This window comes from Balaenoptera musculus, chromosome 7 (genome assembly GCF_009873245.2).
Source record: "Balaenoptera musculus isolate JJ_BM4_2016_0621 chromosome 7, mBalMus1.pri.v3, whole genome shotgun sequence".
Lineage (NCBI taxonomy): Eukaryota > Metazoa > Chordata > Mammalia > Artiodactyla > Balaenopteridae > Balaenoptera > Balaenoptera musculus.
Window position 1 is genome coordinate 63435812 of NC_045791.1, and position 24381 is coordinate 63460192.

General features: G+C 33.2%; 1 protein-coding gene across 2 annotated transcripts in view; it reads right to left on the minus strand.

Moving 5' to 3' along the window:
• Positions 1-24381, minus strand: part of NCKAP1 (NCK associated protein 1) — a 96559-nt gene that overhangs the window by 24990 nt on the left and 47188 nt on the right. For both annotated transcript variants that reach the window (XM_036857470.1, XM_036857471.1), the window contains 10 exons: positions 22033-22129; positions 21541-21647; positions 20663-20795; positions 18114-18195; positions 16405-16463; positions 10417-10562; positions 8222-8354; positions 3604-3723; positions 2819-2958; positions 1818-1949 (listed from right to left, as the gene is read on the minus strand). In XM_036857470.1, coding sequence (XP_036713365.1) covers positions 1818-1949; positions 2819-2958; positions 3604-3723; positions 8222-8354; positions 10417-10562; positions 16405-16463; positions 18114-18195; positions 20663-20795; positions 21541-21647; positions 22033-22129 — 1149 coding nt within the window. The remainder of the gene's footprint in view (positions 1-1817; positions 1950-2818; positions 2959-3603; positions 3724-8221; positions 8355-10416; positions 10563-16404; positions 16464-18113; positions 18196-20662; positions 20796-21540; positions 21648-22032; positions 22130-24381) is intronic.

The following is a 24381-nucleotide window of genomic DNA, read 5'->3' on the forward strand; positions in this document are numbered from 1 at the left end:
ACTTTGTTTGGAAGTGGTGGGTCTAGGATTTGACCCCACATCTGCCTGACTTAGTGCTACCTCTCAACAAAATGCATGACAATCAAAGCATGGCAACAACAACAAAAGCTTTATTGTACAATAATCACTCACACCACATAAAACACAGATCTGTTTGGTTTATATCCCAAGAAACTGTATAAGCCTAAAAGGAAACAAATGTTGAAAATACTTTCCTAAACGATCTTTTCCCACATTAGCCACCTTCTTTAAAACTCCCTGAGCATTAGATTTACAAAGATCTTAGACTTGTATTTGTAAGGATGAATCCTTAAAGACACCAGACAAACCCCATCACTAGTGACAGTCCCAGAAGAACAACTCAAGACAAAAACTGCTATCCTTGTACACAGTCCCTAAGTCCTAAGATTGTGCTCAAGTGATCAGTAAAAATCAACAAACTAATACTCACAAGCTATTTGTCCTGGCATAAAAATCTTTCCCAGGTAAACAAGTTTATATAGCCTTGCCTTGATCCTGATCACTAAGTAGATGTTTGGTAAAAAGAACATCTGCTTCTCCTTGGATTAACGGACCAGACTGTTTACAGAAGGAAAACAAGGGAGCTGTAAACTGAACCCTACCTTCCACCCACCACTCCCTACCCCACCCAGTTGAGAGCCATAAATACCAGAAGGCGTAATGTCCCTTCGGTCTAAATACTGGAGCAGTCTGGGTTTCACTCTCAGGATGCCTACCTTACTAAAGGAGAGCAAAAGATAGTCTTTGCTCAACACCGGACTCTTCTCAGCTGATGACTTAACACTCAATTTACTGCCCATTTAAATATTCTATTTTGTTCTATAATTGTCGAAGCTCTAAGCTTTATACCGTTTCATTACTACTCATAGTACTTAACAAACACAATGTTATGCATATGGCACAGACACTTGTTAGTGACTACAACCTTTTGCCAAACTTTTTGAAAAACCTTTGGCAAAATTTTGTTTCATAAATTGCCTTAAGGCCTTCAAGAAAAACATGTTGAATCAATATTTTCTTTAATAAATAAGTGTGTAATTTTAGAAAAAGGCTGAAGCAATATTTACAAAATTAAAAGATTTCTGACTTGTTACATAAAATATCATTTCAAGAAACATATATATAACTTATAAAAGTAATTAGAATTGAGCGCCTCAAGAGTCTAGAATTCTACTGGCATAACAGCATACGTTGGAATTCACAAGACTTAAGTGTTCATCTAGTCCTGAGGTTTTCACACATTTGACTGTGATCCACTATAAGATATGTATCTAGCATCACAACACACTACACACATATATAAACAGTTTCATGAAGCAGTATTTCTACTTACTACATGCAATGCACTGATTTTTTTCCTATTTCTTCTTCCTTCTTTACTTCCCTCCCTCTTCTTTCTTCCTTCAAATATTGATTACAACCTTCTAAACTGATTTCATGATCCTACTGGGTTGCCACCTGCCCGCTGAAGTACACTGATTTGCTCCAATCTTCTCCCTTTTTCTTACAAGGAAGTTAAGACTCACAGAGATTAACTGGCTTGTCCAGTGTTGCAACTAGTTAATAAATATGGGATAAGAATCTGGGTAATTTAAGTAATTCCCAGTTCACTATTCTTTATACTTCCCAGTTCATTATTTTTTGTACTACCGTTTCTGCTAATTTATATACCATTTATATACGATTTCTACTAATGCTTTCCCTCATAAAAGTAAACATTGCATAGAGATGAAGAATAAATATAACAAACTCATTAACTAAACCAACAAACAAAAACAGTTTATACTCTTTCTTACTTAGTAAAGCGGATTTCCAGATGAGAAGTCAAATATTCTCGTGGGGTAAAGGTATGTTCCCAAACCACCATGTTTGGTACATAATTTATAGAGAAACACAACTCAGAAAGTGCAGTGTGCAATTTATCAAGGCTGAAAAAATATTATTGAACAGTAAATTAAAAATTTTTTTTAGCATTTCATCACAGCAATACAAAATTCATTTTATAAACATATCAGACTTTATTTGGGAATAATAACTGCAAAATTGATTTTTTCTCTCTTAAGATCTGAACTGACAAGTTCAAAATCTCTAGATTAGGTATCACTAACCTTTGAGAGCAATTTTCTAAAGATAGCATCATTCATTTGTTTCTTCATTCAGATGATGACTATATTGACTTAATATACAAGAAAGAGCTTATTCTGCACTCATAAAGAATCATTTCCAACTCCTGCTGTACTTTCTGTTCTGGAGAAAGAAAGCTGTCTACAAAATGGCCAATAGCTTGCTCAACATAGGAAGCAAGGAAGTAGGCAATTTACTTTAAACAAAAAATATTCACCTACTATTGCTCATCTATACCTCCCCTACAAACAAACAAATAGCACTGAATGCTATCTAGTCTAATACACCCATTAAAAAAGAAGGACATCAAGTATTTTCTAATATATGACAAGATGCCAAAGTAGTGTCAGACATCTGATTTTAAATAAACTGAAAATCATAGACTGCTTATAGTATTCCCCCCCAAATCTTTAGACAGATTCTTGGCCTTCAATATTCAACATATAAAGACAAATGACATCTATTACATGTATTTTCTTCAAAAATCCAAAATATGTATTTTGAGATGAAATAAGCACTAACTGGCTAATCAAGTTCATAAAGGTCAAAAAAATTAACAACTGGGAAATGAAGAATTTACAATTACCAGCATTTCCTCAGTACTAATGCCATACAAAAAATGAAAAAAAACTCCTCTACCTATAACAAAAAGATACAATAGTGGATGGCTTACTTGGTCACTACCAGCCTGTTTTTCCTCATGCTCTCAACTCCTGGTTTTTCCCTTTCAGGTTCCCCTTTCTTACCAGTCTGTTTTTTTGACTTCTTATTCACTGCTTGACTGATGGTTTTGGCACAATGCTTGGGCAGCAACTGAATTTAAAAAGAAATGAAATCATACAAACCAATTACTTTGAAAACATTAACTACTGAAACAAACCTTAGCTAAATCCAGACTATGTGGCAAATATCATGCTAGCACTAAGAAGAGAGGTAATAAGTGAGATGTAGAGTTTACCTAGCCAGCTTGGAGAGCCCACTCAGCTTGGTGAAAAACAGAAACAGGTAAATCTTGTGTGAAGAAACACTTCATAGAGGTAGTTATAATCAAAGCTACAGTTAAAGGACAAGTTAAAAAATACCAGGCAAATGAGGAATAAGAAAGAACATTTTACTGAAAGGAAAATGGCCTATGAAGACCAAGACTATGATAGGACATGATGTGTTCAGAATCTAGTTAGAATGACTAGGTAGTGGAGTATAAAGTACAGGTTAGAGTGGTTTGAGCTGCCTTAGGAAGGGACTTGAATGCCAAGCTAGAAGCTTAATTTTAAACTGTAATCCTAAGGACGGAGGGAATTTTTAAAAAACCTAATAATGGAGCTTCACAACGTAATGAGATTTACTGAGAGTGTGAGAATAAAATTAAAAAAAGGAAAAAAAAAAACTAGCTAAGAGATCATTTTCTTGCCTTCCTACACAATTTTCCTATCTGTAAGGAAACATTTAAATTATCACCTGGTCACTAAGAGTACACTGTTCCGTGCAAATATCAGTGATGAGATTTCTAGCTTGTTTGGCCATTTCATCGAGGAACATATTACATAAGGAAAGACTGCGATCTCCAATATGATGTCTCTGTTAAAGCAAAACAGTAACAACAATAATAAAAACTATAAGAAAGTAGTTTGAATTAAAACACTTTTTAAATAAACATGGAAAATAAGGTTCAAGTCTATTCTACAATAAGGAGTGAGGATGGGAGATGTTATAGATTTCTTTTATCTCTTTTAACAACTAACCTACCACCATATTGTATTTGCACACAACTGACATAAAATAAGTACCTGGTGATTATACAATTATGATTGCAAGGAATCTGAAAGGACCAGTGTCTGCCTTAACATGAAAAACTGTTAATTTTCAAATTCCAATGTCCTATATCCAGTTCTTAAATAATAAAATATCAAACACAATATGAAAGATCAGATTTAGAGTTATATTTTCTGATCTCACCTGATTATACACACACACACGTGTGTGTGTGTGTGTGTGTGTGTGTGTGTGTATATATATATATATATATATACATAAAAATCTTGAAAACATAGAATTTTGTAGTGTATAAACAGAAAAGAAATGTTAAAATATTTAAATAAAATCATTAGAAATCAACTCAGTAAAACAAACAAATTCACAAGGCATTCAACTCTCTAAAATCAAACTCCCTATCCCAGAAGAGAAAAAAAAGCTGACCATGAATGCATTTTCTGAACACAACAGGGGAAAAAAAGAATATTATATCTAACGTTTGGGAAATTATATACATATATGTAGATACATACACTCACTCAAATCTATCTATCTCTAGCTACAGAATTCCGTATCATTTTAGTTTTGGTGGGTGTTGCAATAGTTTAATGGGTTTTTCTTGTCAATGGTAACTGGAATGTTGAGTATATAATGCTGTACAACTTTGCACTATACATTTGCAATACTTACAAAGAGACAGCTTTTAAAAAAATTTCTATTGGAGTATAGTTGATTTAAAATGTTGTGTTAGTTTCTGGAGACAGATTTTTATAAGTTTTCTTTCCCTGATCTTCCATAATTATATAACAAACATATGCAGACATTACAAACATTATTTCTATGCTGAAATAAATGTAAGATAATATAAAAGAATATGAAAATACTTAAACATGTAAAATAACTGTTTCTAGATGTACCATGCTACCTTATAATGTATTTTATTTAAAATGCCCTTTAAAACTTGAATAGGAAGCAAAACCTAAAGGGATCTACAGACCAGATACAATTAAATAATGGTTCACTTTAAGGAAAAATTTCAAATTATAAACATTTGTGTTTTATTTAACCAGACTCTGACTCCTGAAAGATAAAACGTATCCCTTGCTATCCCTTCTTCCGGAAAAAAAGAACACTGAACTAGCATTGCTTCACACTTACTAGACTAACTTATTTAAAATACAGATCTGATTTCACTACTTCTCTTCAATGGCTCAAAAATGCTAAGACTGGAAAGAAAACAGTACTAAGATTTCTTAACTCTGGCTCTGTGCTGAAAACAGAGGATAATGGCAGAAGCAAAGAGACCACTTAGGAGACAATAACAATCATCCAGGCAAAAGATGATGTGGCTTGTTCAAGGGTGAGAAGAGGCAGGAGTCTGAATATATAAACATATATAAAGGCAGAGCCAAAAACAGAAAGGCTTCAAGTTGGGGTGGATGTGGAAAATCAGTAATTCTATTCTGGACATGTTACACTTCAGATGGTTAAAAATACCTAAGTTGCAGCAGGATACAGAGAAAATCTAACTCGAAGGGAAAGGTGTGGGCTGCAGACATAGATTTAGGAGACATTCGCATATGGAAGATTTTTAAACAATGAAACTGGAAAAGATGAGTGAGCTACTCTACTGGATGGTACAGTTACAGCAACACGATAATTAGTTTCTCATTAGTACTGGCTACCATTATCTGGGAATCCTGCTGACCCAGGAGGGTGTGAATTTCAAATCTAGTTCAAAAGGTACCATCTTTCTTCAAATTCACTGTAAGAACTACAGCTTAAAATAAAGCCTCAGCATTAAGAAGTTGTTCTAGAGGCCTTTTCTATAACCTTTCTGATCTAAATGAGATGAATGGCTAAAACTAAAATTACAAAGCAAGATTGCACTGAGAACTATTAACTGTGCACACCAACTTACTCTATCCTCACCCTTAGGTGAATTCCCTCATCACCCTTAGATGAATTCCCTCAACGTTCCCAGAGTGCCCCATGTATATTTCTACCACAACACAGATCATCAGATCACGGATTTGTCTAGGGTAAAGACTGTGTCTTTGCATCCTTTCAATCACAGGTTTAAGAAGGCACAGCTGGAATATAACAGGCTTTAACAAGTTAGCTAAATGAAAAACAGAATAGTACCCCTTACTAGCTATATGAATATAGGGAGAAAAAAAACATCAGTCCACCAGAAATTATCAGTAGTTCTGACTATGCTGTTACTTTGTTGTAATAATCAAATGCAACAAAAGATGAGAAATGCTGTATAAATTCTATGGTTCTATATAAATATAAACACACTATTAATTACCTGTTGTAATTATTTGGTAAGAACTGAGTCTTACCCCATTAGGGAACCATAACTTTACCAACAAAATGAGGTAGAAACATTAAAATAAATGCTACGGGTTAGATGACGATAGATAAAATAATGATGAAAGTGCTATGAAAATATGGTAAAGGAGGGACAGATTTTAACTGGAGCAATGCTGAAAACCTTTTTGGAGGAGGTGGATTTAAGCTGATCATTGAAGAAAAAGTAAGAGTACGACAGGTAGAGGTGCAGTGAAATGAATTTTATGTATGAGGAAAAAGCCTCTAAGATGCCAAAAAGTAGACTAGTAAATTAGTACAGTTTACCTAAGGTGGGATAGTTACAGTAGGGAGTGGAAAGTAGAAGACTGTGAGTATATAGTGGATAAACAAAATGTGATATATACATACAATGGATTATTATCATTCATAAAAAGAAAGTTCTGATATATCTATAACACGGATGAGCCTTGAAACAGTACATTAAATGAAATAGGCCAGACACAAAGGGACAAACACTGTATGATTCCACTTATATGAACTCTCTAGAAGAGGCAAATTCATAGAGACAGAAAGCAGACTGGAGTATACCATTCCAATGGAATGCTGAAGGATGGGGAGCTATTGCTTAAGGGTATACAGAGTCTCTGGTTGGGGTGATGAAAGTTTTAGAAATGAACAGTGGTGAGGTTGCACAACACTGTAAAGGTAATTAATGTCACTGAACTATACATTTTAAAATACTTAAAATGACATTTTTATGTTTATATATGTATTTTTCTTAAAGACAAAAAAACAAAAGAAAAAAAAAGAATGGGGGTAGAGATCAAATTGTTGACGATTTTAAATTTTTACTTTCTCCATATGCAATGGAGAACCACTGATGGTTCTTTAAGAAGGAAAGAGGCACTCTGGTGGCATTGTGTTAGTCTTTAAGGCAGATATTGAAGGAAGAAAAATTATTTAGCAGTACAGATGAAAAACACTGAAAAGCTGAACTACAATATACCACACAAATAAAATTAAGAGGACTTGATGGGTAATTAATGGGAAGGATGATGGTGAGGAAAAACTGACAGTATATCTTAGGTGTCATGATTGGGGGAAAAAATCTTTTAATTGTAAAAAATCTACAAATCTATTAAAATTGGTGGTATTATATCCTCACAGGTATTAATCTTAAAAGCACTCCCTAATAAACTTCCTGCAGGCTAATTTCTGTCTGAGTCTGCTTCCAATGGAATGCTGAAAAACAATCTGCAATAGATACTACCTAATGCTTAAAGATAATAATAATGCTGCTATTTGTAAGTTTCTTTTCTACAAGTTCTGCAGCTCTAAGTAAAGGGATTCAAGACTAAGTTAAATTATTTTTTAAAATACTATTTAATTTTAATATATAGTCTTACCATACTCACAAAGTGATATTTCTTCTTGAAAGATTAGAAGAAATACTGAGTACATTTTTGATAGATACTTGGTATCTGTAAAACTGAGTAGTTCAATTACTCAGTAACTGTGTGTGCCTATATGTGAATATATTACAAATACCAGCAAATCTGGATTTTGCTTACTGTATCAATTATATTGACAAGTCAGTGAAATTCCTCTTTGAAATGTTTGTTTAGTCAGTAATCTCTACAACTTTCAAGTCTTTTCAATGAGCGTTTCAGAGGAAAACTAAGCATTCAAAAATCAATCACTATATAACTTTACCATAAATATTAATACCTGACTCACTATTTATTTTAATAAAGGTAATTCCAAGTGACTTTATGATATGTTCTTATAAACATGTATGTATATTTATCTGATCATTCAAATAGATATTATGTCTATATCATATATCTATTCAAGCACTCTTCTGATTCTGCATAGAGATGCATTAAGTGGGCAGCTAGATTAGATAATTAGAACTTTGTGAGTCTTTGTGAACATTTGGTCAGCTTTATGTTTAGAGTAGTTTATTCTGCATACCATATAAATCGCAATACTACTCTGAAATTACCTCTTCTGGACACAGTTCATGTGTGCAACTCATAAAATGAGTGCAAAGTAGTGGGAATGCAATTGAGTATCTTGACTGAGAGGGTAATTCCAAACATTGTTGAAACATCTTCTCAAAAGCACGACTATAAAAACTATAAGGAAACAAAAATTAGAATCACAATTTTTATAGTTAAAATTAAAATTTTATGAAACAGTACCTTACAATTAATTTAATTTGATTCAAGTAAGCAAAAATTACCAACTGTAGCATTTATTCTCTTAGGAAGAGAAAAGTTATTTTTCCAAAGAGTTATCTCTTACACACCAATAATCATTTCAGAGTAATAAAAATATTATTTATATAACATTAACACATTTTTTAAATAAAAAAATTAAAAGAGAAGATAAACCATATCTATGGCATATGAATATACGATATTCAAATCTTACATCATCAAATTTTATCAAAGCTAAGTCACTATCAATTGTAAGAAACACCATTATTTTATGTACCACTAAGAAAGAAAAACATTGTCAATTAAACAATGACACACCATCAATTTTAAATTACTTCCGGATTTAAGAGATGTTAAATCTAAAAGAATGTGAGGTGATAAAATATAGTACATCTTGGAATAATGAAGACAAACAGAAGTAGTAAACATGTCTTTATCTTGGATATGACAAAGTAAGAATGTGGTTAAGAGAAAATATGGATAAAAATTAATTAGATGACTGAAAATTTGCAAATTTTAAACATTATTCAAAGTGCCTTTATTTCCCAGAAAGAGAAGAGGAATTTCTGATTGCTGTATCCTTCTTTTGCAATAGGAACCTTTCTGTAGCTCAAAAATACCTAAACGTAAAATGTTTCGTTTTCTTTCCAAGGTAGCCTTTGGGTCAGACAATAGGATAGGGTACCAAATAATCCTTAAAATTCTTACAAACTTGTTATGTGATAATTGTGTTTCATGAGTTGCATTAAGAGATCCCTATGTCTTCCCCGCCTGGCGATTTGGATTTCTTCTGTAACACTGCTAATTAAAGCCATACTACAAACTGCAAAAATCATTGTAGATTGATTTTTTTCCCCAAAAATAAAAGCAACGAGAAGCTTTTCATAATGATCGTTATTCAATACAGAGAAACTATCACTATCCACTGAGACTATCTCAGCATTTTAGAATTAAAGGAATCTACTAGACTATTCCCATCAGCTTCCCTAAAGGAAAAAAGGTTAGGAAGCAGAAACAGAGTTGTTACTGTACAGCTCTGAAGTAAGAATACTTAAGTTTGAGTCCTGACACCACTGTTTATTAATTTTATTACAATCAAGCTCACTTATTCATTTAAATATTTATTAAGTACCTACTATATTAGACATTAAGGAAACAAAAACATGACCATCTTCAAGAACCATATTATGGGGCTTCCCTGGTGGCGCAGTGGTTAAGAATCCACATGCCAATGCTGGGGACACGGGTTCGAGCCCTGGTCTGGGAGGATCCCACATGCTGCGGAGCAACTAAGCCCATGCGCCACAACTACTGAAGCCCGCGCACCCAGAGCGCGTGCTCTGCAACAAGAGAAGCCACTGCAATGGAAAGCCCACGCACCACAACGAAGAGTAGCCCCTGCTCGCCCCAACTAGAGAAAGCCCGTGCACAGCAACAAAGACCCAATGCAGCCAAAAATAAATAAATAAATTTTAAAAAGAACCATATTATGTGGGGGAGAAAAAGAGTTGTAAAGTACTAAGTATAACAAAAGAGCTATATGATAGAAGCAAAGGAGAGTGGAGCACAATGGAGGCAATAGTTACCACATCATCATAATACTAATGTCTTAACTTAATACTGCAGAGTGAAATTATGTGCTATTTAATTTCCAATGTTTGCTCTATTTGACCCTGATCCAAAACTTTTTTCCTTTAGTCTAATGACACAATCTGAAGTGACTGTTTTTCACCTCCTCAAAGAAAGTGTAAAAAATAAATTCACATCAGTAAGAGTTGCTCTTATAGAGAATTAAAAATAGATACAAAATCCCAACTTGGTAAACTTCATTCTATTGGCAAGTTGTCCACTATTCCGTTTATTCTTAAGAGTCTACTACTGAACTGTACTAAGCACCACACTAACATAAAATAATCAAGAAACATACCTTTGGATAGTAAAAATTTCAAATTCTGATTTAAAGAAAATTACAACATACCAAAATATGGAGAGATCTGATGTTTCCACCAACATTTCCACCAAGGAATCTACCATTTTTGTGTGAAAAATTATTGTATTCATCATCTTTCCAAGTTCTCTGTGATCTGAAAGACTAAGTGAAGCCTTAGAGACACTAGTATATGCCTGTAAAAGTAAAGCAAAAAACAAAAGTAGTTTAGGTAATGACTTTAGGTATAGAGCAAGTCTACAGGGGGGAAAGAAAAAAAAAAAACAACCCACTACTGAAAAATACTTAAAGTTTATTATGAGCAACATCACCTTTTAAAAATTGTCTACAGTGACCCAAACTTGAAATTCCTATCAAGAATTTCTTTAAATAAACTGAAATACTGTCCATAAAACAGAATCTAATACATGGGTCATTCATCTTGAATGCCCAAAATAAGTGAAGTTACAATATCAAAAGTATAAAACAACGAATTGTCATGGTGTTCCTACCAAAAGAGGTTTTCAATCTATTTCAAGAGAAAACATACATAGGAAACAGTAAGATGAAAGTAGGTATTGCACATGTTGATTCAGGGAGGTTTTCGATTATACTGAATCATTAAAAACTGGATAACATAACACACTGTATTAACTGATGGATTCTAGAAAACCACTGTGAAGATGGTAAAAATTAGTGTAGGTTGACCAAAAAGGCAATAGGTCTTAACCGAAACCATCAGGATAGGTTGTGAGGAAAAGAAATTCCACTAAAGAGGTACCAACTCACAGAAAGCAAAACCTGCCCACAGACGGTGGACATTTCAGAAGGGTGGAGAACAAGAATAGGAGGGGTGCCTACAGAACAAAACACTGCTCACTATGGCCGCGGTTAGAGTGCAGAGAAAAGAAAGGAAATGGTGAAAGAAGAGATTCAACCAGATCCTGCAGATCCTTGAATATCATGTTAAAGAATTTAAACTTTTCGGTGAACCACCGAAGGTTCTGTGTGATGGCTAATTATTGTTTAGAAAGATTATTCTTTGTGGAGGGGGAAACAGAGAGGGGTGGGCAGAAAGGGAACAGAAGGCAGAGATCTTTTAGGAGGAAGTGGTGGCAATAATCCAGACAGGATTATGCTATGGTCTAGGGTCGTACAGTTCAAAAGTGTTTAATCTGGGAATGACTAGATGTGATAGGCAACAGAGAATTATGGATGATGGCCAGGGTTCTGGCTTTTGGGAGACATTCCTTCATAAATCTCATATGTGTGCCTACACACCCTGCTGGATATGCCAAAAACGCAAGGCCCAGACCACTCACTATCCAGGCCATTTCTGGGGTTATATTTGCATCTACCAAACTTGAGAAATAAAGAAATGTGTCCCTCTGGAACAAAGAGCAAGTATGCTTACTGTTGATGACAAAACAGAGGGTTCCTCAAACTCAGTCCTCCTTAGTTGCAAGATATGACCAATGCATAGCATTCATCTGGGTCTCTCTGTACTACCCACATGAGACAAGGAAGCAAGGGAAAAATGATGTATATATACTGATGTTCATGCCACTTCCTGTGCAGTGAATTAAGTCCTTTGTCTCTGATCCAAGACCCCCATGTCTTCTGCTAGTACCCATGAAACATTAAGAGACTAAATAATTATTGCCTTTTAAGTAGGATAAAAATCAAACCTCAGCTTCTACAATGGGAAATCTCAGCTTCTACATGGAGGAAATTACCATTCACTGAGGCAGGCACATCACAAAGCAGAATTTTATATTTTGTTGTTTGTGTCTGCCAGTAAAGGGGGGAGAAAGAGGAATATGATGGCAATACTCTAATGGCAAGATATATTCTGGACATTCAGCACAAACTAAGTCTAATGGAAGTTTAATTTACCTTTCATCAGATTTAAAGTATAAAGAGAAACCAGTAGTGGCCATGAGTTCAATAAAGACTTCCATTAACTGAGCCTCATTTTAAAAATTCTGAATTAAAATATCACTGTGAAAATAAATTCAGATGAAATAGATGGTGACAAAATGAGATAATTTGATTTAAAACACTCATTTGAAATGTGTGACAACAATGGAAGAAGAAACATACATTACTAAAAAAGAACTGGTTTAAATAAAAGTCTAAGATTTGAACAACCCAAGTAAATTAGAAGGCAGAAGAGAAGAAGCTAAATGAAAGAGTGACTGAAGATGCTTAGGGGACTAATGAGACACAGTGGAATGAGATGCCTTAGGAAGCAGAAAAAAATGGCAGAGAATACATGTAGAGAAGGAGAACTCTTCTTTTAAGACTACAAAGACTCCAGTGAAGGCACAAAGCATATTATAACATTCTCCCAAATGTTTATCCTTCTAGCCCTGCTCCACTCAAGAAGTGATATCTACAGAGCTCTACATCTCTCTCTGGCCATATGCTTATACCTAATAACTCTTGTCCTTCTACCAGATCACTGATCAAACTCAGATCATTCATATCTTTTGTGAAGATATTGATATTTTCCTTCTTGTAGTAATACTTTACACTGAAAAGTTTCTTTACTTGCCCTTTCCTGTGTAAGCTATTTTCCTATTCAAATTCTACCTATCTTTCAATGTCTGGGTTAAAACGTTGCTTTCTCTATAAAGCCATTACTAGCAACTCCAACTTGAAAAAACTTTCTCCTTCCTAAGAAAACTATAATTAATTGTTAATCACACTCCGTCGGTGGCATATTTTAACGTAAGCTTTTAGATTTTTAAACTGCTATTTAATTTTTCATGTTTTGTGCCTTGTCTTCATAGCCAGATTTATAAAATACCCAAAAGAGGATTTGTACTCTTCTACAGATTATATAATACTACTGTCAATATTTTATCTCCTGCATCCTATGGTCTAGTCTGTAGTCTTAGAACCCTCACTGTTGACCTGCTCTTAATAATCTCTGCAAACCTCCTAGATTCTGGACACTGCCTCCCACCTCACACTTCTGCCCCCTTTTCCTAGTTAAGACTTCTCTGGCTTAGTTTTATGTCCCATTATTTCCTTCCTTGGTATGTTCTGACCTATTATCACTAAAAAATAAGAATCTATTATGCAATAGAAAGGGGTTGAGTGACTGTATGTCACAATCCTGGTTAAGAGCAATGTTACAGGTTGAATTATGTCCCCCAAAACTATAATTCCTAATACCTCAGAATGTAAAGAGTCTTTATAGAGGTAATCAAGTTAAAATGAGGTCATTAAAGTGGACCCTAATCCAATATGATCAGTGTCCTTATAAAAAGAAGAAATTTGGATACAGAGATAAACAAAGAAGGAAGACTATGTGAAGAGAGATAGCAATGTCATTACAGTGGTGCGTTTATAAGCGAAGGAAAATTTAAAAATCTCACAGAGGGATATATCAATTCTATATCTCTAATGCTCGCTCAAATGCTTTATATTCTGCTGTATGACTGCACTGGACAAAGGTACAATTCTCAAGTAAATTTTTCAAATGAATAAGTTTAAGAATCCTAGAAGTATTTAATAAGGGTAAATTTGAAATGCACCTAAATCTCTAAAATTCTCTGAACCTGAATGTTGGTTTAGGCACTCCCACAAACTAAGAGTAAGAGACTGAAAGCAGTTCAAACTTTGTGACAATGACTCTTTAAATTTTTGATGTGTATATCCTTTGGCAGAGTAATTCCACTTCTATTTTCATTCATTCTATAAGCACTGCTTATGTATTGTTTCATAGCACTTTTTAAAACAAGAAAATTTTAATTTCTAAACTTTATTTTTAACTGGAAGAGAATAACCTATAATATATACACATTAAACATTTTGGGATGGTGGTATCTCAAGTATTCTTTCCCTGATCTCCCACTAACCAGCTCTACAATCTCAGGCAAGTTACTTAAAACTGTGGCTTAATTTATAAAATCTTAATTTCTAAAAATATGCTGCTGTAGAACACAGAGCAAGAGACAGAAAAGTGCCTACATATTTTGACATTAGAAGGAAAGAACCTAACAAAAGCAAAAGCACCTCAGGGAACTAAGCAGACTGCCAGAAAAGTACGCTCTTTCTGTGAGTCCTTCCTGAGACTGTATTCATCTAAAAATCTCTTCCTCAAACACACAGTGGTTATATTTTCACTTTTAATTAAAACACTTTTAAATTTTTTTATGTTGCAGAACAGTATACAGTATAACCTCATCTATAGGTTTGAACACCTAAAAGGATACTGCATAGGCCAATTATTAGAAGTTAATATTTCTGGGGAATGAAACTGGGAAAAGTGCGAATTTTCCTTTTCTACTTTACCTCTGGATACTTTGACTTTTTATAATGAGAACATATTATTATTATTTTTAAATATACAGTTATTGAAAATACCATGCCACAGTTTCCCCACAATTACTAGAAATATTTAAGGGGCAATTAAATTCTATCATTAAATTTACAGTACATACAAAAATTTCAGGCTTGAATTTTAAAAAGTCCTTAAAAACTATTTATGTGATGGTTATATATTGAATAAAAACTTTTAAAGTCTAATATCATTTATTTCTGCATTTCAGAAAAATGAAGCTTTTAGCACTAGATCCGGGGATGGTAAACTATGGTCTGTGAGCCAGCTGCTTGCTTTTATAAATAGTTTTATTGAAACACAACTATGCCCATTTGTTTACATATTAAATAAAGCTGCTCTCACACTACAATGGCAGAGTAGTTCTAACAAAGACTACGTGGCCCAAAAACCTAGTTATGTAAAAATTATGATACTGTATTCAAAAACTTTTATATTGGTATAAGTGAGAAATATATTTATCCAAATTTAACAACTAGTACAAAATGTGTCTTCTATATATACAACTCAATAGCAAAAAACCAAACAAATCAATTAAAAAAGTGCAGAGGATCTGAATAGATCTTTTCCCAAAGAAGACATACAGATGGCCAACAGGTACATAAAAAGATGTTCAACATTACTAATCATCAACTCACACCTGTTACAATGGCTATTATCAAAAAGATAATAAATAACAAGTGTTGGTGAGGATGTGGAGAAAAGGAAATCCGTGTGCATCATTGGTAGGAATGGAAATGGGTGCAGCCATTATGGAAAACAGTATGGAGGTTCCTGAAAAAATTGAAAATAGAACTAACATATGATCTAGCAATTCCATGTCTGGGTATTTACCTGAAGAAAATGAAAACACTACTGCAAAAAGATATCTACACCCCTTTGTTCACTGAAGCATCATTTACAATAGCCACAACATGGAAACAACCTAAGTGTCCACTGATGGATGAATGGATAAAAAAGTTGTGGGACACACACACACACAATGGAATATTATTATTCAGCCATGAGAAAAGGAAGGAAATCCTGCTATTTGTGACAACATGGATGGACCTTGAAGGCACTGTGCTAAGTGAAAGAAATCAGACAGAGAAAGACAAATACCATATGATCTCACTTATATGTGGAATCTAAAATAACAAAAAACAAAACAAAATGAACCAAAAAAACCCCAAACTCACAGATACGGACAACAGATTGGTGGTTGCCAGAGGCAGGGAGTCAGGAGTAGGTGAAATGGGTGAAGGTGGTCAAAAGATATAAACTTCCAGTTACAAAATAAATAAGTCCTGGGTATGTAATGTATAGGATGGTGGCTATAGTTAATAACACTGTATTATATATTTGAAAGTTGCTATGAGAGTAAATCCTAAAAGTTCTCATCACAAGAAAAAATAAACTTTGTAACTACATGTGGTAATGGATATTAACTAGACTTACTGTGATCATTTCAAAATACACTTATATATTGAATCATTATGTTGTATACCTGAAACTAACAGAACGCTTCATGTCAATTATACCTCAATATAAAAAAGTTTCTTCCACGAAGTAAAGACTATGTTAGTTATACGAAAGAAGTCTTTTCAATAGGCGTACAATAATGAATATTTTTTTCATACTAAGTTATGTTTTCATGTTAACTAAGGTATTCAATAACAAAACAGAATGACAATGAAAATTATTCTTACCTGTAATCTAAACCAGTCTAATCTCATTCCTCTGAAATCAAATACTTCCCCGTCTTCAACTACAGTAGGAAAAAGATTACAAAGCAAATTAATCTAATTAATTTGTAATTAATATAATTTGTAATAATGTAATTATACAAACCTATAATCACATTTTAAAATTTAAGAGCTAAGACAATTCCACTTCTGGACATATATACAAAAGAATAAAGGCAGGGTCTGGAAGATATGTGTACACCAATGTTTACAGCAGCATTATTCACAACAGCCAAAAGGTGGAAGTACCAAAAAGTCCATCAACAGATGAATGGATAAACAAAATGTGATATAAACACAAAATGGCACATTATTTAGCCTTAAAAAGGGAACAAATTCTGTCACATACTACAACATGGATCACATGTTGAGGACATTATGCTAAGTAAAATAAGTTAGTGACAAAAAAAGACAAATACTGTACAATTCAGTTATGTGAAGTATCTAGAATAGCCGAACTCATAGAAACATAAAGTAGAATAGTGGATCCAGGGGCTGGAGGGAAAGGAAAATGGGGAATTGTTATTTTATAGAGTTTTAGTTTTGCAAGATGAAAGGTTCTGAATATTTATTGCACAACTATGTGAGTATACTTAACACTACTGAACTGTACACTTAAAAATGATAAGGTAGTAAATTTCATACTATGTTTATTTTACTACAATTTAAAAATAAAAATAATTTAATAGGTAAGAGTGAAATAATTTTCATATCCTATAAAGATGATGATAAAGGAGGCAGTTATGCTAAGAGAAGTGTAAAGTACAGACTTCTCTCCTAAACCCTGTGACTCTCATTTTGCTTACATGTCAATTTAAAGGACCTAAAATAGAGCATGAGGAATCCTGTGAATAGAAACTTTGGATAGCACGCTGCAGTTCCACAAAATAACTTTATATAAACCAAACACCACCAGGCAAGGTTACAGTAGATTCATTACTTAAGTGTGATAACTATAAAGATTAATAAAACTAAAATAAATTTATTACTCAGAAATTTTCAAGGTTTCTGATACCTTTTACTTAAAGATTATAAAACTAAAACATCATATCAGTCTACTGGAATAGAGTATTCAACTAATGGAGAGGCCGTCTATTATAGGACATCAAGTTTTGAGATGGACAGACCTGAACTTAAGATCCTACTGTACTATTTAACATCTGTTAGAGTGTGGGCAAACCATGTTAAATAATTGAGAGGTTAACCCTCAAACCTTAAGTTTCCAAATCTGTCAAATAAAAGTAATAACAGCTTTTTAACACTGATGAGGATTAAATAGGATAATACATATAAAGTGCCTGCCCAGATTAACCATTTTATTAATGGTATCCATTATTGTCATAGGTAATGCTTGGACCAAATATGCACTTTGTTACGATGTGGGGTTCTCATTTTTCTTTATTTTTTTTTTTATATTACAAAATGCTTTTTCCCCCCTGCTGAATAATAAGAAATGTTAAGCTATATGTCTCATGATTTTTATAATCATCACACATCCATTTTGGAAACCTTTGCTTCAGAATGAACAAAGTTAAAACAAAAGAGAACAGGTTAAACATGCCCAAAAATAAGGTAAGTAATTCTGTAAAAACTAACTGCTAAATCCTCTCTTTAATAATCGAATTTGAAACCTGATTACAAGAAAATATGTTTTTATTTAAAAGACTTATTACCTTGTTTTACACTTAGAGAAGTCATAGTGTTCACAAAAGAGGACATGATGATTGATTCATCTTCAGGGCAAACAGAAAGATTCTGAAAAACAAAAAATAATGATAAAAACATGTAGCTGGGAAAAAAACTCATAGGTCCATCAACTGGTAGATGGATAAACAAACTAGCATATCCATAGTATGGAATATTTTTCTGCAATAAACATTCCTTTCTGGAATGGAAGGTTGATACACACAATAACATGGATGAATCTCAAAAACATTATGCTAATTGAAAGAAATGAAAAACAAAAAATTATATCATGACAATTTCATTTATAGGAAAAACTTATTTAAAAGGCAAAAGGTGACAAAAAGCAGACAAGGGGTTGCTGGGGGTCTAGAGAGGGAATCAACTACAAAGGTGCAGAAGAAAACTTGTAGTGTTGGAAATGCTCTACATCTTGACTGGTGATGTTACATGAATGAATACAGTTGCCCAAATTCAAACAGTACACTAAAAATGGATGATTTTTATCATATATAAATTTTACCTCAACAAAATTAGGGCCAAAAAAAAGCCCTCTCAAACTGGCTAAAAAAAGTGAATATTTGATAACTGCATGTAAAGTAGATGCTAAATGATAAACTTTTTAAAAAGTGGATGCTTAACTCACAAAAAGCATAAACAATTTTCAAAACATTAAGACTTATACAACAATGTAAATGTACACAATGTCCTATACTGTACACTTAAAAATGGTTAAAATGGTAACTTTTATGTTATGTATATTTTACCATAATTTTAAAAAAACTAATACCTATTACAATGAACTATTTTAACAGGTTAATCTTAGTTCTAAATTTAAATCGTAACAAATGGTTAAAAACACTATGCATATACTTTACAACAGAAGTGGGTGGTAAAAAGCTCAGACATTTGAGTTAAGACTTGAGTTCAAATAGTGGCTCTATTACTCATGAACTGTGAAATACTGATCAAGTTACATAAGGTCTTTTTTCTTCACCATACCTACCGTCACAGAGTTGTTGTACAGAAGTAATATACTATCAATAAATTTGCCAATTATTAATATTAGTATTATTATTGCTGCTGCTACTACTACTACTACTATAATCCCAGAAAAAATAAAAAATTAATTTTCTCAGTATTGTTAAAATCCAGTTTATATAAAAGACACCAAAAGACATGGAGTGACTTAAAAATTCTAATACTTTAACATAAATCTGTAAAATTTATTAATAAATATCCAACTAGTCATAGTAAGTTTCAAAATGCCATGAAACCAGGAGTCTGGTTTACTTTTTAGATTGTGATAGCACATTAGCCTTTGGTTTATCTGGTAAGTAATAACTATTCAAAAAAAAACTGCAGCAAAGCAATAACACTCTAAGGATAAAATCAGCTTTTCTATTCCCCCTTTTAATAGACATTATTAAAGGAAGCATATGAGCTCCATCTAGTGGATAAAAGAAATAAAGTAGTTTAGGATAGTAAACTATAAGCTGTATAAAATCCAGGGCAAACAATTACATGAACAATTTTTTTTTATTTGCATTTTTAGGTAAGTTTGAAAGAAAATTTGGATTTCAAAGTACGGTTATTTATGTGGAAAATGAGTAGTTTTAGAGTAGTCTTAATATAAAGAGAATTCATGCTGCTCTTCCTCTCTTAGCTTACGTATGTTAGCTTATAGTAGTTTATAGACATTTGTGATTTTTTAAAATGAAAACACTGAAACATTATTTTCCTTACAGTCAATTTATTTGGAATAAAAATAAAAAGAAATCTATATTAAGATTAAAAAGATTATCTCTTGTAAAAAAAAAAGATTAAAAAGATAGAATCAAATTATGGAAAGCAAAAAAATGAAAAAAAGCTAAGACTAAAAATCAATAGAGGAAAATCCAAATTGAAAATAAAATTAGGACATTTTATTAAACTATGACATCTAGATGAATCTTTTTTTACTGGCCATTCTCTAACACACTATGCAAAAAGATTTATCTTCTGTTTTCCTCTAATACTTAATTACCAATTATAATGTCTCCATCAACTCTTCTTTATCTCCATAGCCACTGCCCAAGTTCAGGCTCCCAATAGCTCTCACTTAGCCTACTACAGTAATTTTTCTTCTGATCTCTCTGCATCCTCACTTGGCCCCCAGCAATCTATCGCCAACACTGAGTGAGGGTGATCTTCCTAAGTATTAAATCTGATTTATGACTAACCTCCTCTTTTGCAAGACCCTCTATAATTTGGTTACTGTACACCTCCACCCCCAAGATAAAGAATTATTCCTTGCATGTGTTCACTATGAGCTTTATACACACGTAAGCATAATGCCCATCACACTGGACTACAACAAAATGTTTTTGCCCCTCTAGACGATGATCCCCTTGACAAAATATGACCATGACTTATTTACATTTGTATCTTCACCACTTGGTAAAAGATTAATTTCGTAAATGTTTACTGAGCAAACAAATCAGTTATTAGAGAGGCGGGAAATAAGGAACAAAAGGGAGAATATGACATAATTTTTTACCTGCACAAGTTCATTGAGGACAACAGCATCAAAGCCAGAAAGGTACTGCACGTAATACCTCTGCATTACAGGTCCATATTTCCTTACATGTGCTCTAAGCTCTTCCATGTAAAATATTAATTCAGCAATGTGCCTTTTTAAAAAAATTCAAGAAAAATATTGCAAAAATTAAATTCACTGTCATCAAGGAAAATATGAAATGCCTTTGATATTGCTACATTAAGTTTTTTCCTTAGAAAAAGCATTGTTAAATATTTAATGTCAACTAATTTCTTTTTATATTATTTCATATAAATAAAGAAATCATGGAAAGCAAAAAAAAGCTAAGAATAAAAAACTGATAAAAGAAAATACAAAATAAAAATAAAATGAGGACATCTCATACATACATCATTAAAAAATCATAAATGAAAGAAGATTACAGTATTAGGGAGAAGTAAGATTTTTCTGTATGCTCTTATTTCTCTGATTCATTTATCTAACTTGTATTGAGGGACTGTGGACTAAAATGAGAGAAAGATATTACAAACGACACAGTTGCAACTCTGTTAGGATTCTTATTCAAATTTCTGTGTAGTACATAATTTTGAAACATGAATTCCATAAGAAATACTATACTATAGCAAGAAAACAAACAAGACTTCTATGACCACCTAGAGTACTAAAGAGAAAACATTTAAAGCCCTAATTCTAAGCTAAAGTTGACTTTGCATTGTAATTCATACCACCTAACGATATATTATAAATATTCCCTCCATTATGACAAATATGAAAAGCCTTAAAAAAAGTTTTTAAAAATAATGTCACTTTAGTCCCCAAATTCTATAGCCCATAAATCAAAATATCCAAAATATTTTTTTTAAATGCTGCTAACTTACTTATCTATAAAGTCATCTGCACTCTTCTTTGGCATGTTATCTGCATGACGAAGTAGCCAGATAATTTCATCACGGGCAAAGGATAATGCCATAAAAACAAAAAGTGCCTGATAGATATTAAAAAAATAATAATAACATTATTTACTCTCATGCAACGATTAAAAACAAAACGTATTCATAATCTTTCTCCAAGTGAAAAGTCATTAGCAAAACTGATAATACCAACTTTAAAAGACAGAAATGAGAAAACAGAAGAAAACTTCAAAGTATGTATCAGGGAAAGCATGCACATAAGCAAGATGTGAGGAAAATGCAGGAAGGTCTGATTTACGAGTGCCAAGTCAGCAAATCCACTCTCAGCTAAATATAAAATCCTCTTATGTAGCCCCTGACTCAAAGTTTAGTAAAATTTCACAGAGAGAGAAGAAAAAATTTTTTTAAATTTTAATATGACACACTTGTTGTAGCTGAAATAAGAATTAAATCAATTACCTTGGGACCTAGCAAGCCAGGTTGATCAGAGAGGACAGTAGCCAATTCTTTCAGTGCAGACCTTAAAAACTTGCGTCTTTCTCTGTGCATTGAACCACTACAGGGAAAGACACCCACCATTACAGTTTATCTGTTTCTAGTAAACTTATTATTGGCAATTAAATAACATCATTTCAGGGTCAACTTCCAAAGTTTTCTTAGGAAACAGAAGCCCTTACAAATATCTTCTATGTGTTTGTCATTAAGTGACTTTCCAATCTCATCTTTATCCCTGCCTTACTTGTGCTGCTTTTTTAACTATGTTTATTTTCTTCTCTCTAGCTATCAAAATCCTACCCAAACTTCAAGACCAGTCCTTCAAGAAGTATTTCCCAATATACAGATGTCTATTTCTGAATAACTTCTGCCAGTTTAGTACCATATAGACTAGCACTCTATAAACTAGACTGTGAAATCCTCAAAAGTAAGCACTGTTCTACTGTATACATTTGTCACCCCCACATAGAATCAATAAATATAACTTAATAAATATCTGACAATCTATATCCTCCTTTATTAAGTATATTCCTATTAAATATATAAAACTGACTAAATAAAAGCTATATTCAATTAAGGTATTGGGATGAAATCTATTTGGTGCTACTGTTCAAAAACAGAAAGATGAGGAAAGGATAATCATAAATATTCATGTACTAGGTATCTTAAAAATAAAATACAAATTAGAAAAATTTATTCTCACACATTAACAAGGAAAAAAAATCATAGAATATTCTAAAAATTCCAACTCCTCATACTATTCAAAATATACACCATTCCAAAAAAGTTTTTTTATTTATTTATTTATTTATTTATTTTTATTTTTGGCTGTGTTGGGTCTTCGTTTCTGTGTTAGGGCTTTCTCTAGTTGCGGCAAGCGGGGGCCACTCTTCATCGGGGTGCGCGGGCCTCTCACTATCGCGGCCTCTCTCATTGCAGAGCACAGGCTCCAGACGCGCAGGCTCAGTAGTTGTGGCTCACGGGCCTAGTTGCTCCGCGGCATGTGGGATCTTCCCAGACCAGGGCTCGAACCCGTGTCCCCTGCATTAGCAGGCAGATTCTCAACCACTGCGCCACCAGGGAAGCCCCCAAAAAAGTTTTAAAATTTAGATAGTTGCAAAAAATAAATGGCCACACACACACCATATGCCAACAAACTAAGTATTGATAGAAGAAATATGCAACACCAGAAATTAAGCTGTGACACAACAGATTAATTTTAGAAGACACATTAAAACCCAATCTTTGCCTATGTGACCTTAGGTTCCACCTCTCTAAGTTTCAGCTTCTCATCTATAAAGCAGGGATGATGAAAGCTGACTCAAAAAATACATCTTTCATGATGCCTAATATATAGTACCTTTACAATGTCAGTATAATTCTAATGACAAGCTCTCTTTTAACTGACAATAATAAACTCATCTGGTGTAATATCTAAGAAGAAAGTGGGGAAATGTTTTGATTATTTTACTACACAGGGTCGCTGCAAGGAATATTAACATCGAGAGAAAATATGGAGTACTATGGCACGTGTTAATGAAGGATAAGAATTACTACTCCTTACTATTTATAACTGTCTTATATAATAAATAAAGGGAATAAAAATGCCTTACTTTTTTTTTTTAAACATCTTTATTGAAGTATAATTGCTTTACAATGGTGTGTTAGTTTCTGCTTTATAACAAAGTGAATCAGTTGTACATATACATATGTTCCCATATCTCTTCCCTCTTGCATCTCCCTCCCTATCCCACCCCTCTAGGTGGTCACAAAGCACCGAGCTGATCTCCCTGTGCTATGCGGCTGCTTCCCACTAGCTATCTATTTTACATTTGGTAGTGTATATATGTCCATGACACTCTCTCACCCTGTCACATTTCACCCCTCCCCCTCCCCATATCCTCAAGTCCATTCTCTAGTAGGTCTGTGTCTTTATTCCCGTCTTGCCACTAGGTTCTTCATGACCTTTATTTTTTTTCCCTTAGATTCCATATATATGTGTTAGCATACTGTATTTGTTTTTCTCTTTCTGACTTACTTCACTCTGTACGACAGACTCTAACTCCATCCACCTCATTACAAATACCTCCATTTCATTTCTTTTTATGGCTGAGTAATATTCCATCGTATATATGTGCCACATCTTCTTTATCCAAAATGCCTTACTTTTAAAAGATCTTTATAAAAGATAGCTGAGACACCATATATCTGCCTAGGGTCTAACACATGAATAAGTCATAACCATATTTTATGTAGGTCAGGAAAGAAATTCTAACACGCTCCAAAGTATGTTATTTGTACTAGAGAATGATT